Source organism: Amphiprion ocellaris, chromosome 16 (assembly GCF_022539595.1).
Source record: "Amphiprion ocellaris isolate individual 3 ecotype Okinawa chromosome 16, ASM2253959v1, whole genome shotgun sequence".
Taxonomy (NCBI): Eukaryota; Metazoa; Chordata; class Actinopteri; family Pomacentridae; genus Amphiprion; species Amphiprion ocellaris.
In genome coordinates, this window is record NC_072781.1 from 9,598,606 (window position 1) to 9,624,354 (window position 25,749).

Genomic DNA, 25,749 nt, shown 5'->3' on the forward strand with positions numbered 1-25,749 from the left:
TGTCATGGCTGAGCTGGTTGTATAACTGACTGACTGCTCTGCTGCCTGGGAGAAACACTGAAGCTTGGAGGCATTAATGCCCAGATGCAGACTCCTCATCCATTTAGACTGTAAACAGTGGAGCCTTATTCTCTGGTCGCCCCTTATCCCAGTTGGCATTGATTGTGTAGACTATCTCAGTGTACAGTATCACACGCCTCCCAGCCTTTTCTCCGTCTCTGCTCTTTCTTTCTCAACTCTGTCCTTTTCTTTTGTCACCGACTGCCTTTCTTTTCTTTGCAGGTTTGCTGTATTACCCCCCCGTCTAATGCACACCAGTGCATCAGCTGACTCAAGGTGCAGCAGCCATTTCCACCCTTAAGACACTTGGTGACATGAAGCACAAGGCGACTGAGGTAGTAATGGGGGCTAGAGGACAGCAGGTAAGGGGGAAACGACGTATCTTGCGATTCCATTTAACCAGACGCTTACACCAAAGAAATGACAAGAGGTGGCACACAAAAGATAATCCTGCCTTCTAATAGCAACACATTTGTAAATAAATCTTGTCGGTAGTGAGCGGCTACAATGCTGGCACGGCATTGTGTTGTGAGTACAGAAGCATAAGGTGGCTGCCTGAGCCTCATGTTAACTTAACAGGCTTCCACGGATTAAAGCAGTGCCTGCAATGATGACGTTTCCATAGCAACAGGCTCTCTGTGGTCTGGGAATCATTTCTGGGTTGACTGTGATTTGCAGCTCAATCTGGTGTTTCTGAGAACTCTCTCCCTCTCAGTATCTGAAAACCCCCGTTGTGCAATCATGTTTATCAACCTGCCTTTTTCTTCCTTCTTTTCACCTTCCTTTGTCTTCTTCTCATATTAGACATCTTCACTGTGTACTTGTAATCTTGCTCTGCCTGTGCTTATTATTTCCCTCCTTGCATCCACTCTTTCTTCATTCACTCTCCCTGATGCACCTACCTACTTACATTTTTACTTATTTTTTTAAGTCTCTCCTTTGGTGTTAAACTAATGCCTGCAGCAGAAAACCTTTCCTAATTAGGCTCCCTGTGCTTCAGACTAATCCAATCCACATTTGCATGAGGTTTATCCCTGCAGAGCTCAGGCCACATCCTCATCATCAGCCCTCTTATCTACTATTTACACACTCAGCCTCTAAGGTCATCGGTGCTACGTTGTCTTCGAGGTAGCAGTGAAGCACATCTCTCTTATTTATAATTGTAAATGCACTTAAGCAAAAATTGTCTTGTCATTACTGCTTAATATGATGCAAGGGGCACCAGGTAATTTGGCAACCTGTAGCTTTTACATTATTGTTTTTTAGGGATGTACGATGACACTGGTTTGATGAATGATGGAGGAAATATCGACCCAAAATAAACAATGACAGGCAGAAAAGATGGAGACGTTACATAAAAATGAATATGGCATGTCTTAAAAGAAGAAGAAGCCTTCATTTGTCATGAGCACAGTACAGCACCGTGACATTCATTTCTTTGCATTTCCCAGCTTGTTAGGAAGCAGATACGGTTCTGGCCAGTTCATGTTTTCATCTCTGCAAGGGCAGACATGATGTAAATTCCATCATCCAGCCAAATCCATGAGGGTTGCGGGCCAAAATTTGTGACAGCGTCGACTGCAAACCAACCGTGCAAGTGCAAGGGAAACAAATGATGCTCAAAACAAGTGTTTGGTATGAGGATAGACTGCTCGTAATCATCCATACCTGTATATTCCTAGATTAAAGCAGTTGTACCTAAAGTAGTTGCTGTCGCACTTTGGAGATGCTTTTATCTGAACATGTTTTCCATCAATAAAGCCTAATCACAGTAGCAAGTCCTGCTAAGTTCTCCAGAAGTCTACGTCTGTCCACAGTGCTCAACACACTGAGGCTTGAACCCTTTAACAGTAACTCAGAGCCTCAACCATTGAGCTACCACTGCCCCTGTTTAGCTTTCTAATTTTGGCAAGTAAATATGTACATTTGAAAAGGATTGTATTTAATTTCTGCACCTGCCAGTGGGCCATGACGATATGAGTAGCCATAATATGTTAGTTAAACTTCTGGACAATCTTGATGTTCTCTGCAATTAGGTGGAAATAATAGGTGCAAATATCAGCTTTGGCAATCGGCCAAAAGGAGTTGGAAAATAGCATATCAGGTGTTAGAAATAATCCAATACAGTGCATCCCACAGTAAATTACAATACAATGCGAATGTGGCTTTAGCTTTATAGTTAGTATAAAGACATGTAAATGGTCTTCTCAGCAGAGTCTTGGCAGGAATGTGACTATTTCCCAAAATGTCTAACTTTAACAATAAAAATGTTGATTACTGCAGCTTTATGTTTTCTAAAAACCATTACTGCATGCACAAAATGTGGAAGGAAGAAATAATGGGGAAATAACTAACATGCTAGAGCAGGAGTAGCCAACACGGTGCCCGCGGGCGACTGATTGCCCGCAGAGACCATGTGAGTTGCCGGCGACTAGTCACCATGAAATTCCTTATTAAAAAAATTAAAGCTGCTGTTCTTTTTAAATAAAAAATACTTACATTAATGCAGATTTTAAATTACAATATTTATTATAATTTTTTTTCTTTTTTTTTTTTAAAAACTGTCTTCGGTGTAAATGAACTTTGACCTTGTCCGAGTCAAAGTTCACTGCGCATGTCAAACCACCACGTCGCTCTGCGGAAGCGTCCGGACGCAGACACTTTGGGAAGCTAGATATGGATTTTACCACCAAAACATGACAGAGAAGTGAAAGAGAAAACACTGTTTTCACGATGACTGGGAGGAAGAGTTCTTTTTCACGACAGTGAAAGATAAATGTATGTGTCCTATTTGCGGGGCGACTATTGCGTCGGCAAAGCGGCACAATGTGGAGAGATTCTACTTTAGCCGCCACAAAAGCTTCCATGCTAACTAGCCACCTGCTAGCGCACATAGACTGTATGCGCACTATGGACAGGGAAAGCCCCGGACTTAACAGCAGCTTTGGCATCTGCTACGCGGCGAAAAGTCTGTTCGTGACGACGGACAGGGCTCCTCCATGATGGGTCGCCATGCAGGCTTCGTTGTACGATGCAGAGGTGATCCAGACTTCCCAACATTCCTACATTACCACTGCGTCATTCACCAGCAGGACATATGTATGTACAAAAGTGGCCGGATTTGATCATGTGATGACTCATGTCGTGAAGATCATAAATGGCTCCAAAGCCAAACAACCAGGACATTGAAGGTGCTGCTGGAGGAGCTGTCAGCTGAACATGATGACCTGTTACTACACACAGAAACCCCATGGATCAGCAGGGGAACAGTTTTACAGCGTTTTTTGTCACTGTTGGCCGAAATCAGAGAGTTGATGCAATCCAAAGGGGAAGACACCTCGCTGCTTGAGGACACTGAGTGGATTTTTGCCCTGGCATTTTTAACGGACATCACTGGGAAACTGAACCATCTGTACTGTGAGCTGCAAGGTAAAGGTAAGACATGATAAGCTCTGCAATGCCAGGCTTCCCACTAACACACATTTACAGACAGAGAAAGAGTTAAGATGTTGTCATTCAGAACACCGTGTCGTTACACAAAAATGTGAAAAATAATTTGTTGAAAACATGTAATGATTTGTTGTTATGATCTGTTAAAAATGTTGCAATGCTGGTGAAAAATGCTGGTGATTAGTACTAATGTGATAGGATTCATTTCAAAATGTGAAAGAGATGATTTTTTTCTTACATAACTGATAATTTGTACAAACATGGGACAGAGTTCATGAATTGTTCAAAAATGTTACAAAGGTAGTGGTTTGCACAAATGAAGCATGATTTGATGACAGTTAATCATTTCCTTAAAATGTTAGAAGTGATAATTTGCACAGAAATGTAACTGGTGTGATTTTGAACAAAATGCTGCAAATATGCTGATTCATACAAAACTGCCAAGAAAGATATTTACAGAAGTTTCAGAGATGGGATACCTCTGACTTTAAAATACTGGAACAGATTTCCATATATAAGTGTGTGTGTGTGTGTGTGTGTGTGTGTGTGTGTGTGTGTGTGTGTGTGTGTGTGTGTGTTTCCTACCGTCATTGTTGTGGAAATCGTTAACGATTATTGCAAGGAATAATTAACATAAATGTGATCAGACAGTCTTTTTACATATTATTTTCATTATTATTATTATTATTGTTTAAAGATGATGGCGCAAGTTTGCTATTGAGGAAGTTTGTATCAAACAAGGTGCCCTTCGTACTACTCAGTACCCTTGAAGTTGCTCTCAGGTTCAAAAAGGTTAGTGACCCCTGCGCTAGAGTGAGGATTTATTTTGGGGCATAGTTAGGCAAAGTTACATCATGGAGATTCAGTGGCAAGACAATGATGTGAGGCTTTTCTTCTGAATATTGGTTTTAAATACAAGAAGAGGTAGACTCCGTGCTGAAGTCTGAGTATGTGGGGTTCAGAATGTGACAGAAGCAACCAGGTCGCTTTAGATGGGAGAGCAGGAAGTTACACTGGACAAATTTGTGAAGTGTGATGGTGAGAAGGGCAGCAGGAGTCCTTGGAGGACTGAGATGCCTGTTTTTGGAAATTGTGAGGTGTAGCAATGCAGACACACGATGAAAATGTTTTAATAGCGTTGGAGATGTCTTACAGCAGCCAGGATTTTTCCAAAAAACAGAAAAGAGCCGCTTGATCGTCTTCTTTTCAGCTGGTGGGTGGTGTGTGTGTGTGTGTGTGTGTGTGTGTGTGTGTGTGTGTGTGTGTGAGTGTGAGTGTGTGTGTGTGTGTGTGTGTGTGTGTGTGTGTGTGTGTGTGTGTGTGAGAGTGTGAGTGTGTGTGTGTGTGTGTGTGTGCGTGCGCGTGCTTCCCAAACACCAATATCTATCAATGGCCTCAAGAGGCATTAAACTCTAAACCTTGTGGAGTGTGGACTCGGCATGTTCTCCTATCTCCTTACTGTCTGCCATTGATCTGATCCCACTGATTTGCCAGAAAGCGTCCATTCACCATTCACCTGGTCTCTCCGGCCGATATTGGCTTCTGGAAATTCCACTTGAAAGTGTACGAGGATCAGGTCTTTCGTGACTGCTGCACACAAGCGCTTGAGTGTGGGTGCGTTTGTGCATGTACGTGTGTGTGTGTGTATATAAGCTTGTTTGTCCTTATGATTCCAAATTACAACTGTTCCCCTGCGGTGTTTACAGTGTTAAGAGCGAGGCCATTCAATCAGTAGCCGGACTGATGAATCGACCGCAGAAATCAGCTGCAAATTACCCTGACCTCTCCCTCACACAGCACTGAGTTAGCTACAGCGGAGTCAGCTGCTGTGGTGCCTGAATGCAAATTTCCATCTCGGTCTGTTGTCAGTGCGTCGACTGTTTATGCGTTTGCTTGTGTTGACAGTTCTAAAAGCTCCGTCTTCCTCGCCACGGCGGTGTAGCGGTCTGGCCTGCCTGGCTGAGAAATGAGGCCTGCAGGCACAGAGCTCGGGAGTAAAGACATCACACTGATTTAGTAATGTCTCAGAGGGACAAATCTCCTCTTTTCACTCCTTCGCTTCATTAGGTCACTCATAAAGGAAGGCAGATCAATGGAGGGAGATAGCACACTCGTGTCAAAATGAGAGAAAGGGAAATATAGATGAAGGGCTTTATGCTGTGTGAAATGAAAGTAGTGAAGTACAATTCATCTGACAACCTGAGGCAAGCATTTTTTCTTTAAGTTTCATAAAAACTGAAGATACAGATGTCACTTGTGAAGTTGATTTATATTGGTGGGGCTGACTGTGAACCGAGGCAACCGTTTGTGAATTATTTTATCTCCTCTGCCATACAAGAGCATCCATATTGGGCAGTTCAGTAAAACCGAGGATATTTTCAGTGGTAGCATTTTTTTTATCATTCAAATTCTACTATATTTTCCATTGCAACAAATCCAAAAGAAAAAAAATAAATGACTGATTGTGTAAAGAACAACTTTGGGCTAACAGAGATCATGTGTGTTTGTATCAGTCGTCGCATGGAACAGCATGAAACTCCTGGCCTTTATTTCTCCTACAGTCTGGATGTATCATATTATTGTGCAAGTAATTTTGCAGCCTAATGACTCCCTTCTTCTTGTATCCTTCCTTGGGAACTGACAGCATCCTCTCTACAGAAGAGCAGAGTACAAAGACTCCCTTTTATGCTTCCTTTGTTCCCCTGCATCCAACAGTATCATACTCTCCCACACGCGCCAAGTTGCTTTCACCCCCAAGTCCACAATTTCCTCATCACCAACCTGCCTCGGAGTTGGCAGGAATAATGTTGATGTCAGTAGCTTTACACTAAATCAAGGCGTATTAGCTCCCACCCCTGTCTCTCCCGCTTCTCATGCTTTTACGTGTCTCCCTGGCCTTTTATTGGAAACCATAATTAGTCCTTCATTAAGCTCTTGGAAATTGTGCTAATGGACTCTGCCATACAGCTGACTTCATTTAAGCTGCAAATCAAGCGACAATGGTTGAGGACATGACTCTGTGTCATGACTTCATCTGGCAGAGGCTCAATTAGGGCCGGAGTTGTAGCAGGAGTCTACGAGGAGACACCGGACACTGGGAGAACAAGGAATAAGCCGAGCCAAGTGGTGATGGGTTGTTCAGCATCTCCTGGGGAAGACGCATCAGATCCGCTCGAGCAGATAAAACAGAGTGCTAACATCTTTCAGGCTTTTCACTGAGGAACCACTGCAAGTGAGGACAGCGAGTGCCTGACCCCAGAGTACACAACAACACAAAACATACACTGCCTAATCCATTGAGCTGCTGATGGTCTGGGAAGCATCGCAGGTCAGATACAGGCCACAGATGCTGTCTCTATGCAGCTGATGACATTAAAATTTAATAAATCTTGTGGCTTAGCTTTCACTGCATCAGCAAGCATCCCAGGCGCCTTTTTTTTCCTTCTATTTTGTCTGTATGTATGGATTTATAGCCTAATTGTACCTACATTTTAAGTGCATAATGACATATTTTGAGCACAGATCATGAAAAAATGTATGCCCATTGTAATAATTTGTGCCATCAAATTAGTAAATCATGCTTTTAATTTAGCCTAGCTTTGCCTTCTCTTGTGTGTGCCCTTTAAAATCTTGTGATGTACGATATGCAACATAACTGAGTATAAACCTGTGCTTAAATGTCAAATGATTCAAAATTGTATCACCTTAGAGGAATAGTATTACCTCTAAGTTGAACAGTAGGGTGTTTACTTCCATATAAAATGAAAAATTGACAGTTTAGATTTACTATTTTTTTTTTAAAACAGTCCCCTTAGCTCAGTGCAACAAAAGTCAATTCATCACTGAGATTCATTTTTTTTCCCAGTACTTTTATTGTTCTGCTATTCTTCAAAGACAATATTTTTTCAGCTACTCTCTGCTGGAGGGGTTGTGTTGCTCTACCTTTCTTTTTAAAATACCACAAAGGCGCTTTATTAAATTCAAATCAGGTGACACACTTGGCCCGGTCATAGTTTTTACTTTTTTCTTCTTAAGAATTTTGATTTTGGCAGCGTGCATTGGATCGCAATCATGCTGGAATAATTCTCTTCTGCCAAGCTTCTGCAGACTGGGAGTTTTCCAGTATTTAGATTTTTTTCATGATCTATAGCCACAGGGCCTCATGGTGCCATCTATTAATGTCATTTTCTTTGCACCACGGGGCGTCGCATCATCACAATCCCACTCTTGTGCTTCACTGTCAGGACAATGCATTCACTGTGGTAGTCCTGACCACATTAATGCCAAACATACGGAGCCCCATCTGAGCTGAACAAATTTATCCTGGTCTCATCTGTGCACAGAATGTACTCCCAATATTCATCAGGCATTTTTTTTTAAAAATCCTGTAGCAATGTTCCATCTTGTAGCTTTGTGCTACAGACACTGTCCATAGAAATTGACATTACGAGAAGTCATTCAAAAATAATGACAAAATCCGATCTCCTTTACTCTTTTTCCTTGTTTGTGAAGTCATGCTTTAAGCAAAGACATAACAGAGTTTCACAATGGCAAGCTGAAAAATGACTTCTAAAGCCCAGCAGGAGACTGTATGAGTCAGTGACTGACATAAACAGAGGAAATAAGTACCTGCATGTAAAAACATAGTCCTGCAAGCTATAGACCTGTAGATTTAAAGTACATTATACTTTCATGGACCTTTTCCATTTTCACTTTCATGGGAGAAAATGCATCAAGAAGAAGGACTATATACATATACACACATATATACACACACACACACATATATATATATATATATATATCACCCTGATGACATTGATTTAGTCATAATCTTCTTATAATTAGGCTGGTCTTATACTTAGGCCAACCTTGTATATTTGTTTTAAGAAATCATCATCAAACACAAGACTGAAAATATTTTGCAATCACTGAATTTGTGTTTACTAGTAATAAAACTAGATTAAGGAACTAAAACACACACTTTATTGACTTCATAATAATTTCTGGAACTGTTCTGCTCATGATAAGTTCATGATTTCCTTTTCAAAAGATAATTTTTGTACAGGAGTAACACACAAATAGGAAGCCATAATATACCAATTTGCCACAATGATAAAACCACAATACTGTGTGCAGTATTGTGCTGTAAAAGCAGTTCTCACCCATCAAGGTATGGACTACACAAGATGTTTAAAGGCATTCTGTCGTATGAAGTACAAAGATGTCAGCAGTGAACCCTTTAAGCTCTGGAAGACTTTGCAACTGTGGGGCTTGCTTTCTTCCCATAGTGCATCTTGTTTTTATCTCTTCCCCAGGTAAACAGTTCACAGAGACATTGCCATCCACATGATGTAAAAAAACAACAAAAAGCATGATTCAAAAGACCGGATTCCTGTCTTTCATCTCTCCATTGTCCAGTTCTGTCAGTGCTAATGGTGGTGGATGTCTGACCGGTTTGTGGCTACAAAGCCCCATATATAGCAAGCTGTGAAGCACTGCGTGTTCTGACACCTTTCTATCATAGCCAGCATGAAGGTATTCAGCAATTTGTGCGACAATAGCGTTTCGGATGGATTGAACCGTCACATCAATGAGCCTCCACCACCCATGACCCCATCTCCAGTTGTCATCCAGCCATCACAATGTGACTGTTGTCAAAATTTCTAAAATCCTTACTCTGGCCCATTTCCCTGCTTCCAACTTCAAGAACTGTGTTCACTTGCTTTCTAGCACATCCCACCTCTGAAAGGTGCAGCTGCATCGAGATAACAAAGTCATTCGCTTCACCCGTCAGTGGTTTTAATGCTGTGGCTGATTGATGTAGATGAGCCTTTATCAAATTAGCGAAAAACCAACAGAATACTTTAATGTTCAGTTACATTCAGGATCCCAACTAACCACACAGTGACGCAGAAAGAAGACAATGTGAGACTTACTGTCATTGGAACCTTGATTTTCATCCCAAGTACGCACGTAATCATCCTGCAGAAACATGGAGAAAACAATCGTTTATTAGCAGCTGCAGATAATCAAGATCAACATTATTCACACTGAGCGCACGGTGTTGTTGATACTATAACACATGAACACTGTCATCATCACAGGAGATGTAATGTAGTTTGCATTATCTCTGCATACTGATTATAATGTGCACAATGGCATGATAACTAGCTAAGTGAGTCACACCGGAGACAGAGGGTGTGTACTGTGGCTGTATGGAAGTGAGCGCAACGAATCTGCACTCTCTGCCTATATATGTGAGACATATGGTATCAAGGTGAGCCGCCTTTTAGCCGGACGGCCCTTTTCCCCCCATTTAATTAGAACATTAATCGTTCTAATTAAAATGGGCAAGCTGAAGGAAGCGCTGGGTAAAAAAAAAATACAGAGAGAGAAGATGGATGGAGAAGCAATGATAAAGACACATGAAAAGACAACTAAATGAGTCATGAATAAAAAAGACATTTCACAAAGGCAGCTAAAGGAGCTTTGCACAAAAAAGTGAAGAAAACTGACCTCTACCTCCTGGTGAGATGACAGCAAAAGGAGAGAAAAGAGTTATATTATTAGTGAAAAAGAAAAATGTAGTTTATTATACAGCATATTGGGCTGTATTCAGTGACAGTATTCAGTGAAGAGTTGTATGTTCATTTCAGAGCACCCGAATATTTATCTGTGCAATTAACCAACCATGACTTCAAAGGCAACTGTGAGTGATAAAGTTAGTGATAAAAAAAACACACATTTTGTCACACCACATCAACTTTTCCTAAACCTTTTTCAGTTCAGACCAGTAAGAAAATCAAGGGAAAGAGAGAAAAAAATCCTGCTAAAATTATTTAGGAAAAATATGTTATCAGGTTCTTTGATTTTAAACAAATACAAAAAGAATGAAGAAAATTCACACATTGACAGTATAGACCAGGGGTGTCAAACATGCGGCCTGCGGGCCACAAGCGGCCCACCAGAGGGTCCAATCTGGCTCGCAGGATGACTTTGTAAAGTGTAAAAATTACAGAAAAGACATTAACTGCAAATTATAAATTTGTAAAACTATAAATAAATTAAAATAATTTCTAGACCATGACAGGTTGTTTTGATCATAAAGTAAAATACTATCATTGTTCTTTTGTCATTTTGTGTCTCATTTTTGTAATATTTTGTCGTTTTTGTTGTTTTTTTGTCTTTCTTTTGTCTGACTTTTGTCGTTTGTGTATCATTTTTGTCGTTTTGTGTTTTTTGTGTCGCTTGCGTTTGTCTATTTTTTTTGTCGTTTTGTTTCTTGCTTTTGTTGGGTTTTTTTTCTTTTTGTCTCACTTCACTTCGTCTTATTTTTGGCATTTTTTTGTCATTTTTGTCATTTTGTGTTTTTTTTGTCTTGCTTGCATTGTTTATCTATTTGTTTGTCATTTTGTTTGTCTTTTGTACATTTTTTTTCACTTTGTAACTTTTGTAAATTTTTTTGTCGAATTTGTGTTTTGTTTTGTGTCGTTTGTTTCATTTTTGTCGTTTTGTGTATCGTTTTTTGTCTTTTTATGTCTTGTTTTTTTGTCAGTTTTTTTCTGATTTTTGTCATTGTGTTCATAAAATAAAATACTATATCATTCAGTTCCAGATACCTATGACTAAATGTTTCGTGCCTTTGTAGATATTCTGTGATCTGTAAGTTGTAATGTGTAAATGATAAGCTGACACATAATGTTGTTGAAATTTCACTTATTTTTCTTAAGAAATTTCAGGTTGTTCATAATGTTTTGTAAAAAGATAGTTCATTAAATGTGAACTTTTTTGCACTAAGAAAAAGGGAAAAATTTGGAGTTGTCGTTATTTTTTATAGGTTATTATGCTGTGATTTTGCTGCTCACTTGAGATCAAATTGGGCTGAATGTGGCCCCTGAACTAAAATGAGTTTGACACCCCTGGTATAGACCCCAAAACCTTCAAATTCATAAAGATATAAATGCATTAAATTAAACACAAATCTAATTACATTTGCTTCAGATGTAAGTGAAACCCACAGAAGATGGTGCAGATGTAAAGATTTTGGAGCATATTGCTACGTCTGAAATAATTAACGAGTCATTTCAAGATATTTACAGTCGGCCACCACCCCTCCTTAGCGATGACTTACTCATCACCGTAAACATTTACTGTACTGGAAGCGTGTGCCAAACAGCTCCCCGGAAGGCGATAAATCCCGACACAACACGTGAAACAAGCAGCCCTTGTTAAAGCTGGGACCTTCTTCTTTGACCCTCACAGTTTTATTTCACAGAGGTAAATATTTTCATTGCTGGCGAGGACTCCATTGGTGAACTGAAATCTACCAAACTGCGCTCCTGTTGCTCCACTCATCCTCTTTCTCGCTGCACTGCCGAGCTCAATCGCCCTTCTCGGTGACAAAAGAATCACTTCTCATGAACTGGCCTCGGTTTGGATCTTAACTCGACACTTCAGGCGAGCTCCGTGAATGACTGTGGGTTGTGTAGTTTAACCTTGTTGATCCTGATGGAGTCGAGCATTAGCAGGGCAAGACCTCAAAGAGTTTAAGGCCTGGTCATTAATCTGATCTCTCCCTTGCCTCCTTTATCGATGCTTCAGTTCCTGCATTATTTAGCAGCCTTTCTGTATTTGTGTTTCTGCCAGGACCAATGAGGAAGCTGTCCCACTGCGTTGACAGGACTGGAAATCAATGATTTCATAAAAGAGAGGCTGCAGAAAATGTATTCTGGGAAAATAAATTCTCCTGAGTGTACAATGAAAGTGAGCATGAAACGTGGAGCAAGGTGACAAGTTTGGCACACGGCGGCAGCAAGGTTACATCACTCGCATGTGATTCATCGACCAAAAATTCTGATGAAAAGGCTGCTGCTTTTTACACAGGAGCGATTAGAGGAAGCAGGCTGAGAGTTGAAAACGCTCAGCTGCATCCAGGAGCTCTGTGATCTAGCTGATAACATCAGAAAGATCTCCTCTTGTTAAACAGAGCGGGGAAGCTCACCCTCCACATCAAACATGGCAAATGTTCACCCTGCTGCCGAGCTCCACAATACTGACTGACAGATCACAATCCGTCACATCTGTGGGGGGAGGATCACAACCCGATGAGCTGTCCGCTGAAAAATTGGGTTCAACTCAGGAGGAACTGCACACTGTCACAGAGATCTGTCAAAAAAAAAAAAAAGTTTGACAGACAGAGACTGCGCTTGTGGTTGACTGGAAAAAAAGGAACAAACAGGGAAGTGGTTGAAATGAATGTGTGGGTGTATGTGTGTCTGATGGATCATATGTGTGACTGACATGTTTCTGGGTAAATGTCAGCTGTCAGATGCACTCTGTGTTCATTGCGCTTATCCTGAGGGGTTTGTTCATGGTGACTGCAGAGTGCATCACGGCCTCATCAGTAACAAAGGACGCGGTAATAACACTCGGCTGTGGAGAACTGAGTGTTTATACTTGACCTTTTTGTGAGATTTTTGTTAATACTGGCCTCCGGTGGATTCATCAAACTCATGCTGAAACTCCCAGAGTTACAATGTAAGCACAGCACTCCAACAGGCGCCGCACAATTCACACCATGACAAAATAATTTCAGCCCACACAGATCCCAATCTCTGGTTTTCATGTATGACAGTAGGTGAAACCTTTTTTTAAGCGAGGTGAAATGCCTTAGAGCTGCTGCACGCTAAACTCAAATGTCAAGGGAGCTCCGAAATGTAAGTCAGTTTAAACTTGTAATGTAAACTCGTGCAGAATTTAGATTTTTAGGCGCCCGTTCCTTGAAATAGAGCAAGTCAGTGTGTGGTTGCTGGAATGTTACTTGAGCTTTTAATGTTTTTTATGCACATCCTGAAAAACTTAACAAATCCTGCGATTTGAATAGTTTATACATTGCTAATCAATGCCACCCAAAATGACACATTCAGGCATTTTCTGATCTGATTCCGTATGAACAGGATACAAACTTTCTGATTTGATTCTATATGGTCAAAGTTTGGTTAAGTTAGGCGCGGGTTAGGGTTTAAAAATGATCATGATTTGGGTAAAATGATTTTGTTTGAGGGCTGCACAGAGGCGTAGTGGTTAGCACTTTCGCCTTGCAGCAAGAAGGTCCCTGGTTCGCGTCCCGGCTTTCCCGGGATCTTTCTGCATGGAGTTTGCATGTTCTCCCTGTGCATGCGTGGGTTCTCTCCGGGTACTCCGGCTTCCTCCCACAGTCCAAAAATATGCTGAGGTTAATTGATGATTCTAAATTGCCCGTAGGTGTGAATGTGAGAGTGCTTGTTTGTCTTTGTATGTAGCCCTGCGACAGACTGGCGACCTGTCCAGGGTGTCCCCTGCCTTCGCCCGAGTCAGCTGGGATAGACTCCAGCCCCCCCATGACCCTAGTGAGGATTAAGCGGTGTATAGATAATGGATGGATGGATTTTGTTTGAGTTACAATAATAACCATTCAGTTATGATTAGGGAATGATCATAGCTAAAAGAAACATTGAGTGTTAGTAGTAAATGGGAAACTACTAGTGATTGTGCTAAAGTCAATGTTTTGCTGACCTATCCATCCCCCTCTACCTCCCCCCTCTGTGGACTTCCTGGCTTGCCTTACACTGCTATAGCCTACTTGATATGAACATATATTGATTTTTGGCACTTTCTGAAAAGACTAACGCCGATGCTTTTATTCTGGAGGAGTGTCTCAAATATGTATTTCCTCATGTAATGAAGGAGACAATCAAGCTGGCAAGAGTTCGACGAGTTTGACAGTCCAGACACTCAACACTAAAGGTCCCACTCATTTCCAGATTCATCAGCCCACCACTTCTGCTGCTGAAGTTTACTTTTTTTTTTTTGAAATCCTCTTTCCAATCAAGTCTGTCAACAGTGAGAGGTCCTCAAGCAAATACAAGAACCCGCTTCAAAGATGAGAACCACTGAGAGATGAGGGTGCAAAGAGGCTGACCACGCACAGTGAGAACTGGAAACATCAATTGCCTGATCAGCGAGCGGTAGAACATCCTAATTATAGCTTAAAATAGCGAAAAAGGAGTGGTTTTAGTGTCTTAGAAATAGTGCAGTGTTTACAAGACAATGTTTTATTTTACATCAGTGAAGGCACACCACTGAAATACTGTTGGATTTTTGTTCTAACGTCCCAAATCAAATAAAGCAGCTGAAATCAGAACATTATACTGCCCTGAGCTTTTTCACAGCAGCCTCTGGGCACTATAATTTGTTAACATGTATATACGATGCTACAAACTGCATCATATCAATTCCTCCCACCTAGAGACCCACATAAAGACTCGGTGGCTGTTCATGGCTTCTCCGCTTTGGTTTACAGATCACATGCAACGCGCCTGAGATGAAACAAACCGCCCTGAACAATCTTCCCATTCTGTTCGCTCTCCTCTTATCTTCATGCACAATGAGCCACGGGGCATGAGTAGCAAGCTTGCTAATTTGTATGTCTGCATGCACAGAGGACTCTAAGCTCATGATTCAAGATCGCAGAGCAGAGGCAGGGCATCAAATGCTGCTCTGCTTACAGGATGAAGCAAAGCTTATGTAAGAGAACTTGGAAGAATGGGTGGGAAAAAAGGTGAAACAGAGGTTCGTACATTTTGGGAACTGAAATAATGGCAGGGACAAAGGCATGAGGAGTTGCAATATAAATTTAAAGTGCCTTGAAATGACTCACAGGAAAGAAGGGAGGAAAAAAACACAATTCTTCTAACAAAAATTACACTTATCTTTCTGTTTTCCTTTCTTCTAATCTTTGGTCTTCTCCCAAGTGAGGTACTGGGTAATTTAACCTCTTACGTCCAAAACAAGAATTTCAGTCATAAAAGAATTTGAATAATCCTTTTAGGGTTCTGAAGATGTAAAATTGCAATTTGCAATCGCAGAGGAAGAATTTAAGGACCCGGTGTATTCACAGCAGCCTATTTCACACCAAACCACAGCACACAATACACAGCTCAAATGATTGTGGACCATATGACAGATCTGAGTTCAGAAATTGAAGTCTTGGCAACACTGTGCTTCCTGCATGTTTTCGTACTGTGTAGCGTGAGATCATTTCATCAGTGGGTGTAGCGAATGATGCTGTGGTCAGATCTGTGTCCACACATGACTAACATCAAACAGAAAATGTCCCTCAAGCACACTGAAATGTCACTAGCTGCGTTTAAAAAAAGCATTTACACTCGACTATTGAAATTCTAATTTAGAATTAATGATGTGCATATCTTAAAACACTCTGGCAGATGAATAGACATATTGTCTGCATTGCACTCCTTCTTGCTGGTACTTAAATGAGTAATCTCCTTCCTACTGAGGGCAGTGGATAAAAGGTTTTCATTTATGTCTGCACTGAATGGCGTGACACTTAAGTAGTATGGATATTGTGCATGCATAACAATTCCTTTCCCCATTCAAGAAGGGCTCTAATGTCAGTCTCCACACTCAAGTAGAGAAGAGTCACATCAGAAATCCTTTGACAGCAAAGGATGGATAAAAGGTCAAATACTGAGGCTGACTGAAAATTGCACTCAATTATGTAAACAGTGATTGCTTTTTCCTTTCACCAGATATGTCTTCAGAGGTACAGTAAAAAAATGGACTGGTTTCACAGAATTTGACAGAAATTTTGATGCAGTGTTACCAGTTCTTGAACTTTCTTGCTTTATCCCTGTTGTTTTTGCAATATGTGCAACGTACACTCTCAACAGACACAGATACAGCTATAAAAATCACACTTAGTCCACAAAATCTCTGTGCACTCATGCCAGCTCTGTACTCACTATCTATAAATAAAATCAACCCTTGTGCCTTTCAGGGCCCTGCGGGGAATAAGAAAACAGTCTGCAACTCACAGGAGAATCTGGTACAAACAGCGAGAACCTTCACACTTCACTGAAAACACCAACTGAATAACAGACTCGTACAACAATGGAAAATCAATGAAGCTGCCTAGGTAAGGGCTACGAGAAGGATAAGAATCAGCCAATGATTTGAGACGGGGTGAGTCTAAAACAGTGTAATCGAATCACAATCAGATCAACAGTAACCAAAATCTGGCATCTTGTGCGGAAAAAGCAGACCAGCTGTCATTTGTGGTGCCTACCAAATTCAGTCTTGCTCATATAATGCTGCTGAAATCTCTCAAAAATAGATCCGCATAACTGCTGAATGTACTTAGAACACAAACGTATCAGACATTGTACATGTCCTCACTTGGCCCGCTGCTGCTGCTATGCCTGTCAACAAATATTTACCATCAAAATGTATTGTAAGCAGCAGAGCCTTGGATACAGATTCAAACAGAGGTAGACGGAAGTGGCTTCTGATTTCTAGCTGGTGACCATGAAAAGATTTCAATCCATTAAGCTGATATTTGAACAGGACATTTTAACATAACCTTGGAAAATAATGTAGTACGACATTACTATAGGTCTTTAAAAAATGCTCTCAGTTAACTTAGAGCAGGCAAATGCATTTTTGTACTTTTGCTTTTGGGTTTAGAGTAGATATCGACTGATACGGGTTTTTCAGTCTGATACTGATGCCAATTCCAGTCGTCCCTCGCCATATCGTGGTTCACTTTTTGCGGCCTCACTGTATTGCGGATTTTAAATTGTATATATCTAATTTTGTATCATGGATTTTTCGCTGTATTGCGGGATTTTGCGGTATATAGGTGTTGTTATATATTTATGATTTTAACAATTTTTAACAGTAACATAAGCCTTTTTGTAGACTAAAAAATTTTAAAACAATATAAAAAATTATAATTAAAACATATTAAAAGAATATTAAATTGAAATAAAATGCGGAGCGTACAGCGCTGGGTGCTGATTGGCTCAGCAACCGTAGCATGTGTCCTCCATCTCCCGTGTATTGCATGCATTCAGCATCTCGCCTTGTCCATTTCACATCGACGATCGCTGCGCATAGTGTTGCTCTGCGGTGATGTGTTTTTGTGAAATTTTCATAAAAAATGTAATTTATTTCAAGCCCTATGATGTCAATCAACTGTTCTGCGCCTTCTAAGGCTTCTGGCACCGAACCCAAGCACCATAAGAAGATACTTACCATCGCAGAAAAGGTGGAACTACTTAAAATATATCTAAATAATAAAATGAATCTACTTCGAGGATTTTTACCTATTGCGGGGTTCTGGGACCTGACCCCCGCAATAGATGAGGGACCACTGTATTGGTAATACAGAAAGATATTTGGAACCTATATATATTTAAATAGAATGTTTTAACAGCATGTGATAGCAGGGAACCTCATTTATAACTTGGCTTCTTCATTAATAAGGGTGACTATAACTGAATATGTAAAATAGAAATAGTGATTAAAATAGGACAGAACGATAATTGGGAAAATGCCAAATATCGGCCACAATACTCATCCAGGCCAATAATTGGTCTGTTCCTAGTTTGGAGAGATTAAAACGAAGAATCACCTTTAACTTCTTTAATGAAGCATCACTCTCAATATAGCACGCTGCATGAACAGCTCGACCAGCCGTGCCTAGTTACAGTTGCTAAGGTATGACTGGACCATAAATCACGTCCTTTGCAATATGTTTCATGTTGGTTTTCATCACGAGGTCTTCTCAGCGTCATCTCAGCTGTGGGTTTCCTCCAGTACAGTATTTGCGTGCTTTCCTGAGTCTGATTACTGCGGACATGTTCTCAGCAAGCCCTCTCTCAGCAGCTCAGTACTAATCAAATCCTTTTGTATCAGCTACTGTACCTACAGGACCTGATCTCACACCAGCTGTGACTCAGTCCGGCATAAGCCTCACTGCATTTACTGTAGAGACAGCTTCTGCCACTTAGAGTTACAGTGAGTTTGAAAAGGAGAAAACTTCCCGTTTTGTGTCTGAATTTACACAAACTTACATCCCACTGATGTGCCATTCAGACTACTTTGGGGATTTTGCTGTTGATAATAAGTGGGTTGTTTACTGTGTACATGTTTTCTAACTACAAGTATCCCACGAAGAGCTCATTACAGGCAGATTTCTGGATGTCAGGTGTTCTCTGCACCAAACAACCTATTTGGCTCACTGACTCCCAGGTGTAGTTGGTGCAGAAGCAGGTCATTCGCAGGCTGTAAGAAAAAATGTTGCGCAAAAAGAACTGTGTCTTTTTTTCCCCCTTTTTTTGCAACTATTAGTCCCACCTGTATTGCAGATGTGGGTGAAGAAGCATTCATTCAATTCTGTAAACAATTGAATTCTCTACAAATTTTGAAATTTATCACCCCATTTAGCAAATCTGTCTCCACGACACCTGTGCCCTTCAGCTGTGGCTACTGTATTGCTGTGGGAAGCAGCTGTAGCCCGGCATGATGAAAGGCTATTTCTTTTTCCCTTCTACTCAATTACAGCCCACCTAGGCCTCTGGCAGCCGGCCGAGACACCCCACAGTGCACCAGTAGTCCGTGTGCAAACCCCCAACAACCACACCACCGCTTCCTGAACGGCTGCAAAAGATGCACTCCGTCTGCATTGCCAAAAAGCTCGGGATGTTTGCGGCCTCGCAGAAAATCTGGAGAACGATAAGGAGCGGCTCATGCCTGAACAAAGCATGAATAGATAGACTAATGGACTTCTGATAAGCTGTTATCATCATTCAAAGCATTAATGCATCAGTAGCAGTCTATTCTAATATCACAGAGCGGCTGTGCGATACGAAAGCCAGACCGGGCGAAGGGCTCATGGTGATAATTTACTGTTTGTCTGGATAGTCTTTAATGGAGTATTTGGCTCCAGTGTTACAGATGCCATTATCCACAATTATTTTTGTGTGTCATAGCGAAATGATAAAAAGGAGCAGTGAAGGGAGTTCAAATTCTGCTGGACGGTTGCCAGTTAAAGCACATAAGAGGCTAAAATCAGGCAGGAGAGTATAGGTAAGCAAGGTAACGCTCCTGTCAAAATGTTCCCTGAAGATTGCCAGCATGGAGCAAAAGAACACAAAATCACATCTTAATAAGAACTGTCAGAACCTACCGCGAGCGCTTCCCCCATTCTGCATTTTTAATCCACTGACATCGACAAGGGAGCTGATGTTTTTGTGCACAGAGTGTTTTCTGTTCATTAAAAATGAACTGAATGGATAGCAGGTGCAGGCAGGATTGGTACTGGATGGTCCAGAGCTGCCTGACTAGAGAGGTGTGCGTTTCTAAGATAAGGGTTTACCAGGCATAGACAGTGCAGGATAGAAGAAAACAAGAAATAGATGAAACTAAAATCGCTTCATAAACACAGAGCCCTTTCTACCGTGTTTATGCTGGAATGCATGATGGATGCCAACAATAAAGAGTCTCCTCCTGCGTGAACTTGCGCTGTCATGTCCTAATGATCATCCATTTTTAGGCACATATCTGGGCTGATCAACAGGAATAAGGCTTCCGAACAATTTCATGGCTTGGTGATTCCGTGGACAGTATCGTTTTTACGGGGGAAGTTGAGCAAAAAATTTAATTTACTGTTGATTCGCCTTTAGTAGACATACCAAATTGGATCTGCTATGCATAAAAATACAGTCATCTCCAGTTATTTCATGTCACATTGAAATGAAAATAGACAGTACTTCAATCTTCCCTATGACTGAGTCTCTGAATTTCAGTGTGTATTCAGAATTATCCTTTTAATGGTGCTTAAAATGGAAATGAGTATTCATAATCATAAAACAAAATGTTTTTCTTGCATACATTTTTCCAGCTGCTGCATGCCTCCATCATTACACTCATTCCATTTTGAGCTCAATATTGTAGCAGTGTTAAGATGGTTTTTCAGTTATATCTTCAAATGTTGGTAGCCTCAGTTTTCATAATGACACTCAAAAGAGCAAAGTGAAGAAATCAATAAAGGTACAATATATTTTAATGAACAGTTATGTAACCCTCCGAACCCCAAAACACCAGCGGGGGGTTTTAAATGCATATTGTCTAAAAAAGAATGGCCAATATTACACCATTTGCCATAGAAAGACACTATTAAAAAAGGAAGAATAGTAAAATTCTTGACCTTTCAATGGTTCTTGAAGTACTAATCTGGTACCTGCTGTTTTGTCAGGAAACTTAACTAAATTTGAAATTGTAAGATTTGATCAAAATCACTTCATGCAGCAAGTTTCATTCTAAAATTTGATGAAAATGAACCAAAAAATAGAAATTCTGTCCTCTACTCAACCAAGCAGCCATTAGTGACCTACACCCATGTGATTAAAATTCAGGGACTTTTCAGCTAAACTGGTCTAAAACTGCAGGTTGTGTTTGCAAAGTGCAGATAGGAGACACATATGGAAACAAGTTAAAAATATAAGTACTAAAATATGGATCATATGCCATTTTCCCCCCGGTAATAGTGATGCCTGTGTACCCTTGGAAAAATGCTGTACATTTTAATTTTTGTCACATAAAAAAAAAAAGGAATTTGACTTCAGTGTATTCTCTGTTATGATTTATGACATTACTACTTTGTAATATTGTAGAAAAGACATTACTGAGCTCTCTCTACTTCTAGTCATGGTTGTGCTGCTTCCACAGAGGTGCAGGACTTTATGTTGCAGTGAAAAACGAGCCGAAGGAGCAGAAAACGCCCAGAAACTGCTAGGAGTTTAGAGGGTCAATAATTTCTCATAAAAACTGAGCAAATGACACCAAAGATGTCAACTTTTGTGGTAAAGTAATAAATCTACATTCAGTTACCATGATTGTCCTTCCTGTTCCTCCGCTTGTATGTTTTTTTTTCCTGGGATTTGGTGCATTAGTGGAATGAAATGTTGAGTGCACCTGTCAGATTAAAGGATTGAAGGTATCCCATTCTATTATTATTTGTTGACTGTAACTGTTAAATCTAATCTCCTTGTCTTCCTGTGAAATAGATTGAAGTGTGGAAGCTTTTTAAAATTTTTTTTATTTTTTTATTGGAAGCGAAAAAACCTCTTATCCTGATTCTGCTTTTACATTCCATTAAAGAATAAATATGAAATATTTACAGCGTACTTGCCGCAGTCTATTGTGTGTGTTTATCTGTGCGTGTGCATCTGTGTGTGCTTGCGCACGTGCAAAAAAGGGAGAGTGAAAGAGCTCGTCTTTCATGTTGTGCAGCTTTGATTATTGCTTTCCAGTGTTGGATTAATATTCAGCATCCACCTCTCGGAGGACTGCACAAGTCAACATCAATTTGTGTAATCTGAATACCTATAGCTGTGTCATTGGCAGCCATTTATATATCAAACAAATAAAAAAAAATCGAAGAGACAAAGCCGTTCCTTTTCTAGTTGCTTTTGATTTTTTTTTTAGTTGAAAGACCATCATGAAGCAAAGCGAATTAATTGTTCATTACATTAAATGTTAGGCAACTCATTAAGTATAATGCAAAGAATACCACTTGATTGCACAAATGGTATTTCAGCTGGGGAAGTTCAGCTGTAATGATATGGAAAAGGCCTCATAAAGGATGTTTCCTCCACCCCGAAGCAGGACTGGTGAGGGGATAGAGTCATCAAACTCCCAGAGATACATGCTCCATCTCAACACCACAACAGAGAGACTGCTGTTGCTACGGCAGCAAGCTGAAATCAAAGCGGTTTCTATTGCCGAATCCCTCGGGAGGTTCAGCGGTTCACTTCTCTGATGTTTCTCCTGTCATCATCATCATCACCAGAGACACCACCACTCTTTAACGCACTCACAAACACAAATACACGCAGCAGCCCCAACAAAATCACATTTGTGCACTTGCATGACACGATCACATGTGCATGAATGCGTACGCACACTGCACACACACACACACGCACACACACCAACATTGAGACAATCACCCTTGGGAGTGACGATCATAAAAGAGATAGTGTGTAACTGTGGAGACGTTTGTGTTGCACAGCAGCTTTGATGTTAAATTGAGGAAAAAGGCAAAGCAGAGCGAGTGACATCTTCATATTAAACGGCAAACCCTGAAGCAAACTCTTTATATCTTGGGATGTTCTATATATTCTGGATGTGTCTGTGTTTTGATTGACTCCAAGAAGGAGTTTTGTTTTTGTTTTGTTTTTTGCAATCATGATATGGTGAATTCAGAAGCACATTGCTTCTGTAACTAACATTTTGGATCAAAGCTGAATAAATATAGAGCAGCATCCAGTGAGTTATAATCCCACAATAATTCTGACTTAATCTTTTCATGCCCACAATTTCATTACTTCCCTAAGTACAGTTCCAGAGGACATACTCTTTAAGTAATCACAGTCAAACTAATCCGTCCCCAGGAGGGGCAGCTGCCAATTTTCACACGCATTCACTTTTACTTCTGGGATGTCCATGACCCGTGTTCTAAGGAGCTGTGTGAAAGTGGATTGAAAATGACACCACAATCTCTCTCTGGGAAGTTTAATATTTAGAAGAGGCTCATCTTCTCCCTCTCTGACAAGATATGCTATTGTTCTCATATAGATGCTCACAATTCAGATCCAGTAATGATACCTATCCTGCAGTAACCGCCTAGGATCAATTAAAATCCAATTAACAGGAGTCATATGGAACCTAATCCAGCTGCACTACTGTCCAAATCCTATTGGGATCATTAGTAATCATTTCACAGAGCTGGAGGCAAAACTACATCCATACATTCACAGACACAGCAATATATCACTGTGCAGACCCTGCAGGCTTTAATCAATCCCTGCAACCCAGTTCAGTCTGTTCAGTGGGTGAATATGCACATCAATCAATCACTGCCGCTCTGCTCTAATTGCTTAATTCTCTTGTTTGTGAAATCTCCCGAGACACGTCTGGAAACACATCTGAGGTAACCTATATTAAGGACAGGATGATGGAATAGGTCTACGCTGCTGTGCAAGTGGGACAAAAACATGAATTGCATATAATTAACAAAGGGGCCCATATAGTAAAAGTGGGTATATCCTATAGAGTGTTATTTGTAAATGAACCTAAGCAATTTCCTGAGCTTGGATTAGAAGTCCTGTAATTAAATTTCACTGGGCACCTCGGATTTTTTAGGAAGAAGTTCTAGAAAAGACCCCTAACTATAAATTTCTAGCATAATATACAACCCATATAAAGTCACTACTGTAAACACAAGCCCTCGTTTTTAATTCATTTTATTAAAAACAGATTTTTGACCACCTTTACAGTAATTATTTCTAATTTTTTAAATTTGGAAACATTACATTTAAAGTATATTTCCACAGCTTCCTGCGGGATTCGAACCGCCGCACCAAGTTTGTGCGCATATCGCGCCATAAAGAAAGTCTGCGATAACTACTATTTCTGCCCGATTCCTTCCCATCAGCGCACCTCGTACCGCATTACCGCGCATCTCTCAATCAACACTTACATCTCTGAAGCGATTCCAGTGCTTGATCTTGCGGCTGTACTGTGAAATGGTGGACAGCCACTGCTCGTCTTCCATGAAATTCCCCGTTTTTTCCGCCTCCTTGACGCTCTTCACGTCGGTCTGGAAGGTAGAGCCGGCCAGCATCGCCAGCGGGACGAGAAGGCACACGATATCCGTAATTTCCACCATGGTAGCGGACGCAAACACCTCGCACACACCGGCTGTCGGGCTTTCCTCTGCTGGGAGGAGGAGGAGGATGCTGAGGCTGGATTGAAACTACCACCTGATTAGCCTATGGGATGCTGCTTCTGCTCAGAGAGAGAGAGGGAGAGAGAGGGGGAGAGAGGGGGAGAGATTTGATGATAGTATTCAGGGCTGGTCTGCTGCTGCTGCGGGACACCTTTTGTCTTTCCGTGAACACGCCACAGATTTATTTGCATATTTTTTTTGTCGTTGTCCTGGGTGCTGTTGATGTTTACAAGCTGCACATTCGAACGTCACGTGACTCCCGTCCTCACCCTCGCTCCTTGAACTCCATGTTCAGGTGGGACAGTTTTATCTGGGAGCCTTCGGTATGTGGGGCAGGCTGAATTAAAGCTGCAACAAAGGATTAGTTTCCGTCAGGATTAATTTCTCAATCGAATATTAACAATATGATCTATAAAATGTCAGAGAATCGTGAAAAAGCCCAAGGTGATCTATAGTTTGCTGTGATACTAACAGTGTTGGGATTGGGAATGAAAAAAGCAATGTAGTATTCCCCCTAGAAGTTTTGCTCCCCTCGGATGCATTGTCACACCAGGTTACCAGGTAACAATGAGCCCTTTTCCACTGCAGGAAGTTGTAGACCTATTTTAGGGCAGCCTGAACCTTTGTACATGTTCAGATCACAAGAACAACCCCATGAGAACATCTTTCAGGGACGGTGAGTACCTACAGTACTCCGCAGTAGATACTTCTGAGTGGCCCTGAAACACTGCTATGAGTCTTGATGCTTATTATGTTCAACAAGTGCTGTTTTTCCTGCCCTCATGATGTCCAGGTCATGGTTCAGTCTTTCAAACATCATATATGGGCTAACATAATTAATCTACACTTTTCTATTTAGTGCATGCTCATATAACTGTAGGTACACCCAATAACTACTATGTGATGATGGTTTGGTGCACTCAGTCAACAGTCTTCCAAGGCTGACCATTCTTTAGTGCCAATACAACACTGGGCAAAATGGTCTGGTTACATCTCATCATTCTGCTATGGGGGAAAATGTGCAGGCTCATTTGTATTTCTTTGATCCAGTCGTAATCGTATTTGGCGTGCTAAGCCCAGGATGCAGCAATGATGTCCCCTTAAAACTGACATTAAAATGAATGAAAAAAACCCTGCCTCTTTGCACCATCCAAACCTTTGGCAAAACTTTCAGCAGAGATGGTTGCTGCTCAGGAGGCTGTTGTTGTTTATAACTGTAGCGTTAGACATTTCGCAGCAGTCTATTGTGTATGCAGTCACCACTGTGGCTAGCTAGCATTAGCTAATGGCTAATATTCACGAGAAAATAACTGACACACCATCGTCTCTTTGGCCTGGAACTCTCGCGCACACACTGGCCATTTATTATGCGTATGCTCACAATATACATCCCGGTGCACGCAAGCACTCACGTTCAGCATGGCGTCACTGCAAAGGCTATTTAACATGACTTTGCCACTATTTTATCAAATATGCTTAACAATAACATGTGGATAGCAAAAGAGGAGAAGAAAGCCATGTGAAATGTGTAATTAATGGTTAGCTTATACCTGTAGTCTACATCCAGTGAGTCACACTAATATTACGGCTGTCGAATCGAA

General features: G+C 40.9%; 2 protein-coding genes across 5 annotated transcripts in view; one reads left to right on the plus strand and one right to left on the minus strand.

Annotated features, from left to right (window-relative positions):
* tysnd1 (trypsin like peroxisomal matrix peptidase 1) overlaps positions 1 to 21,542 on the plus strand; it is a 34,478-nt gene extending 12,936 nt beyond the window's left edge. For 2 of the 4 annotated variants that reach the window (XR_004848027.2, XR_002746580.3), the window contains exon 6: positions 283 to 21,542. The gene's annotated coding sequence lies outside the window, so the exon portion shown is untranslated. The remainder of the gene's footprint in view (positions 1 to 282) is intronic. The other 2 variants (XR_004848029.2, XR_004848028.2) reach the window with 2 other exon arrangements.
* The window catches only part of spock2 (SPARC (osteonectin), cwcv and kazal like domains proteoglycan 2), a 31,989-nt gene extending 7,765 nt beyond the window's left edge, over positions 1 to 24,224 (minus strand). Inside the window, exons 1-2 of the mRNA XM_035951897.2 lie at positions 23,900 to 24,224; positions 9,450 to 9,495 (exon numbers count right to left, since the gene is read on the minus strand). Of these exons, the coding sequence (XP_035807790.1) occupies positions 9,450 to 9,495; positions 23,900 to 24,088 (235 nt within the window). The 5' untranslated portion in view covers positions 24,089 to 24,224. The remainder of the gene's footprint in view (positions 1 to 9,449; positions 9,496 to 23,899) is intronic.
* Between the last annotated feature and the right edge of the window lie 1,525 nt (positions 24,225 to 25,749).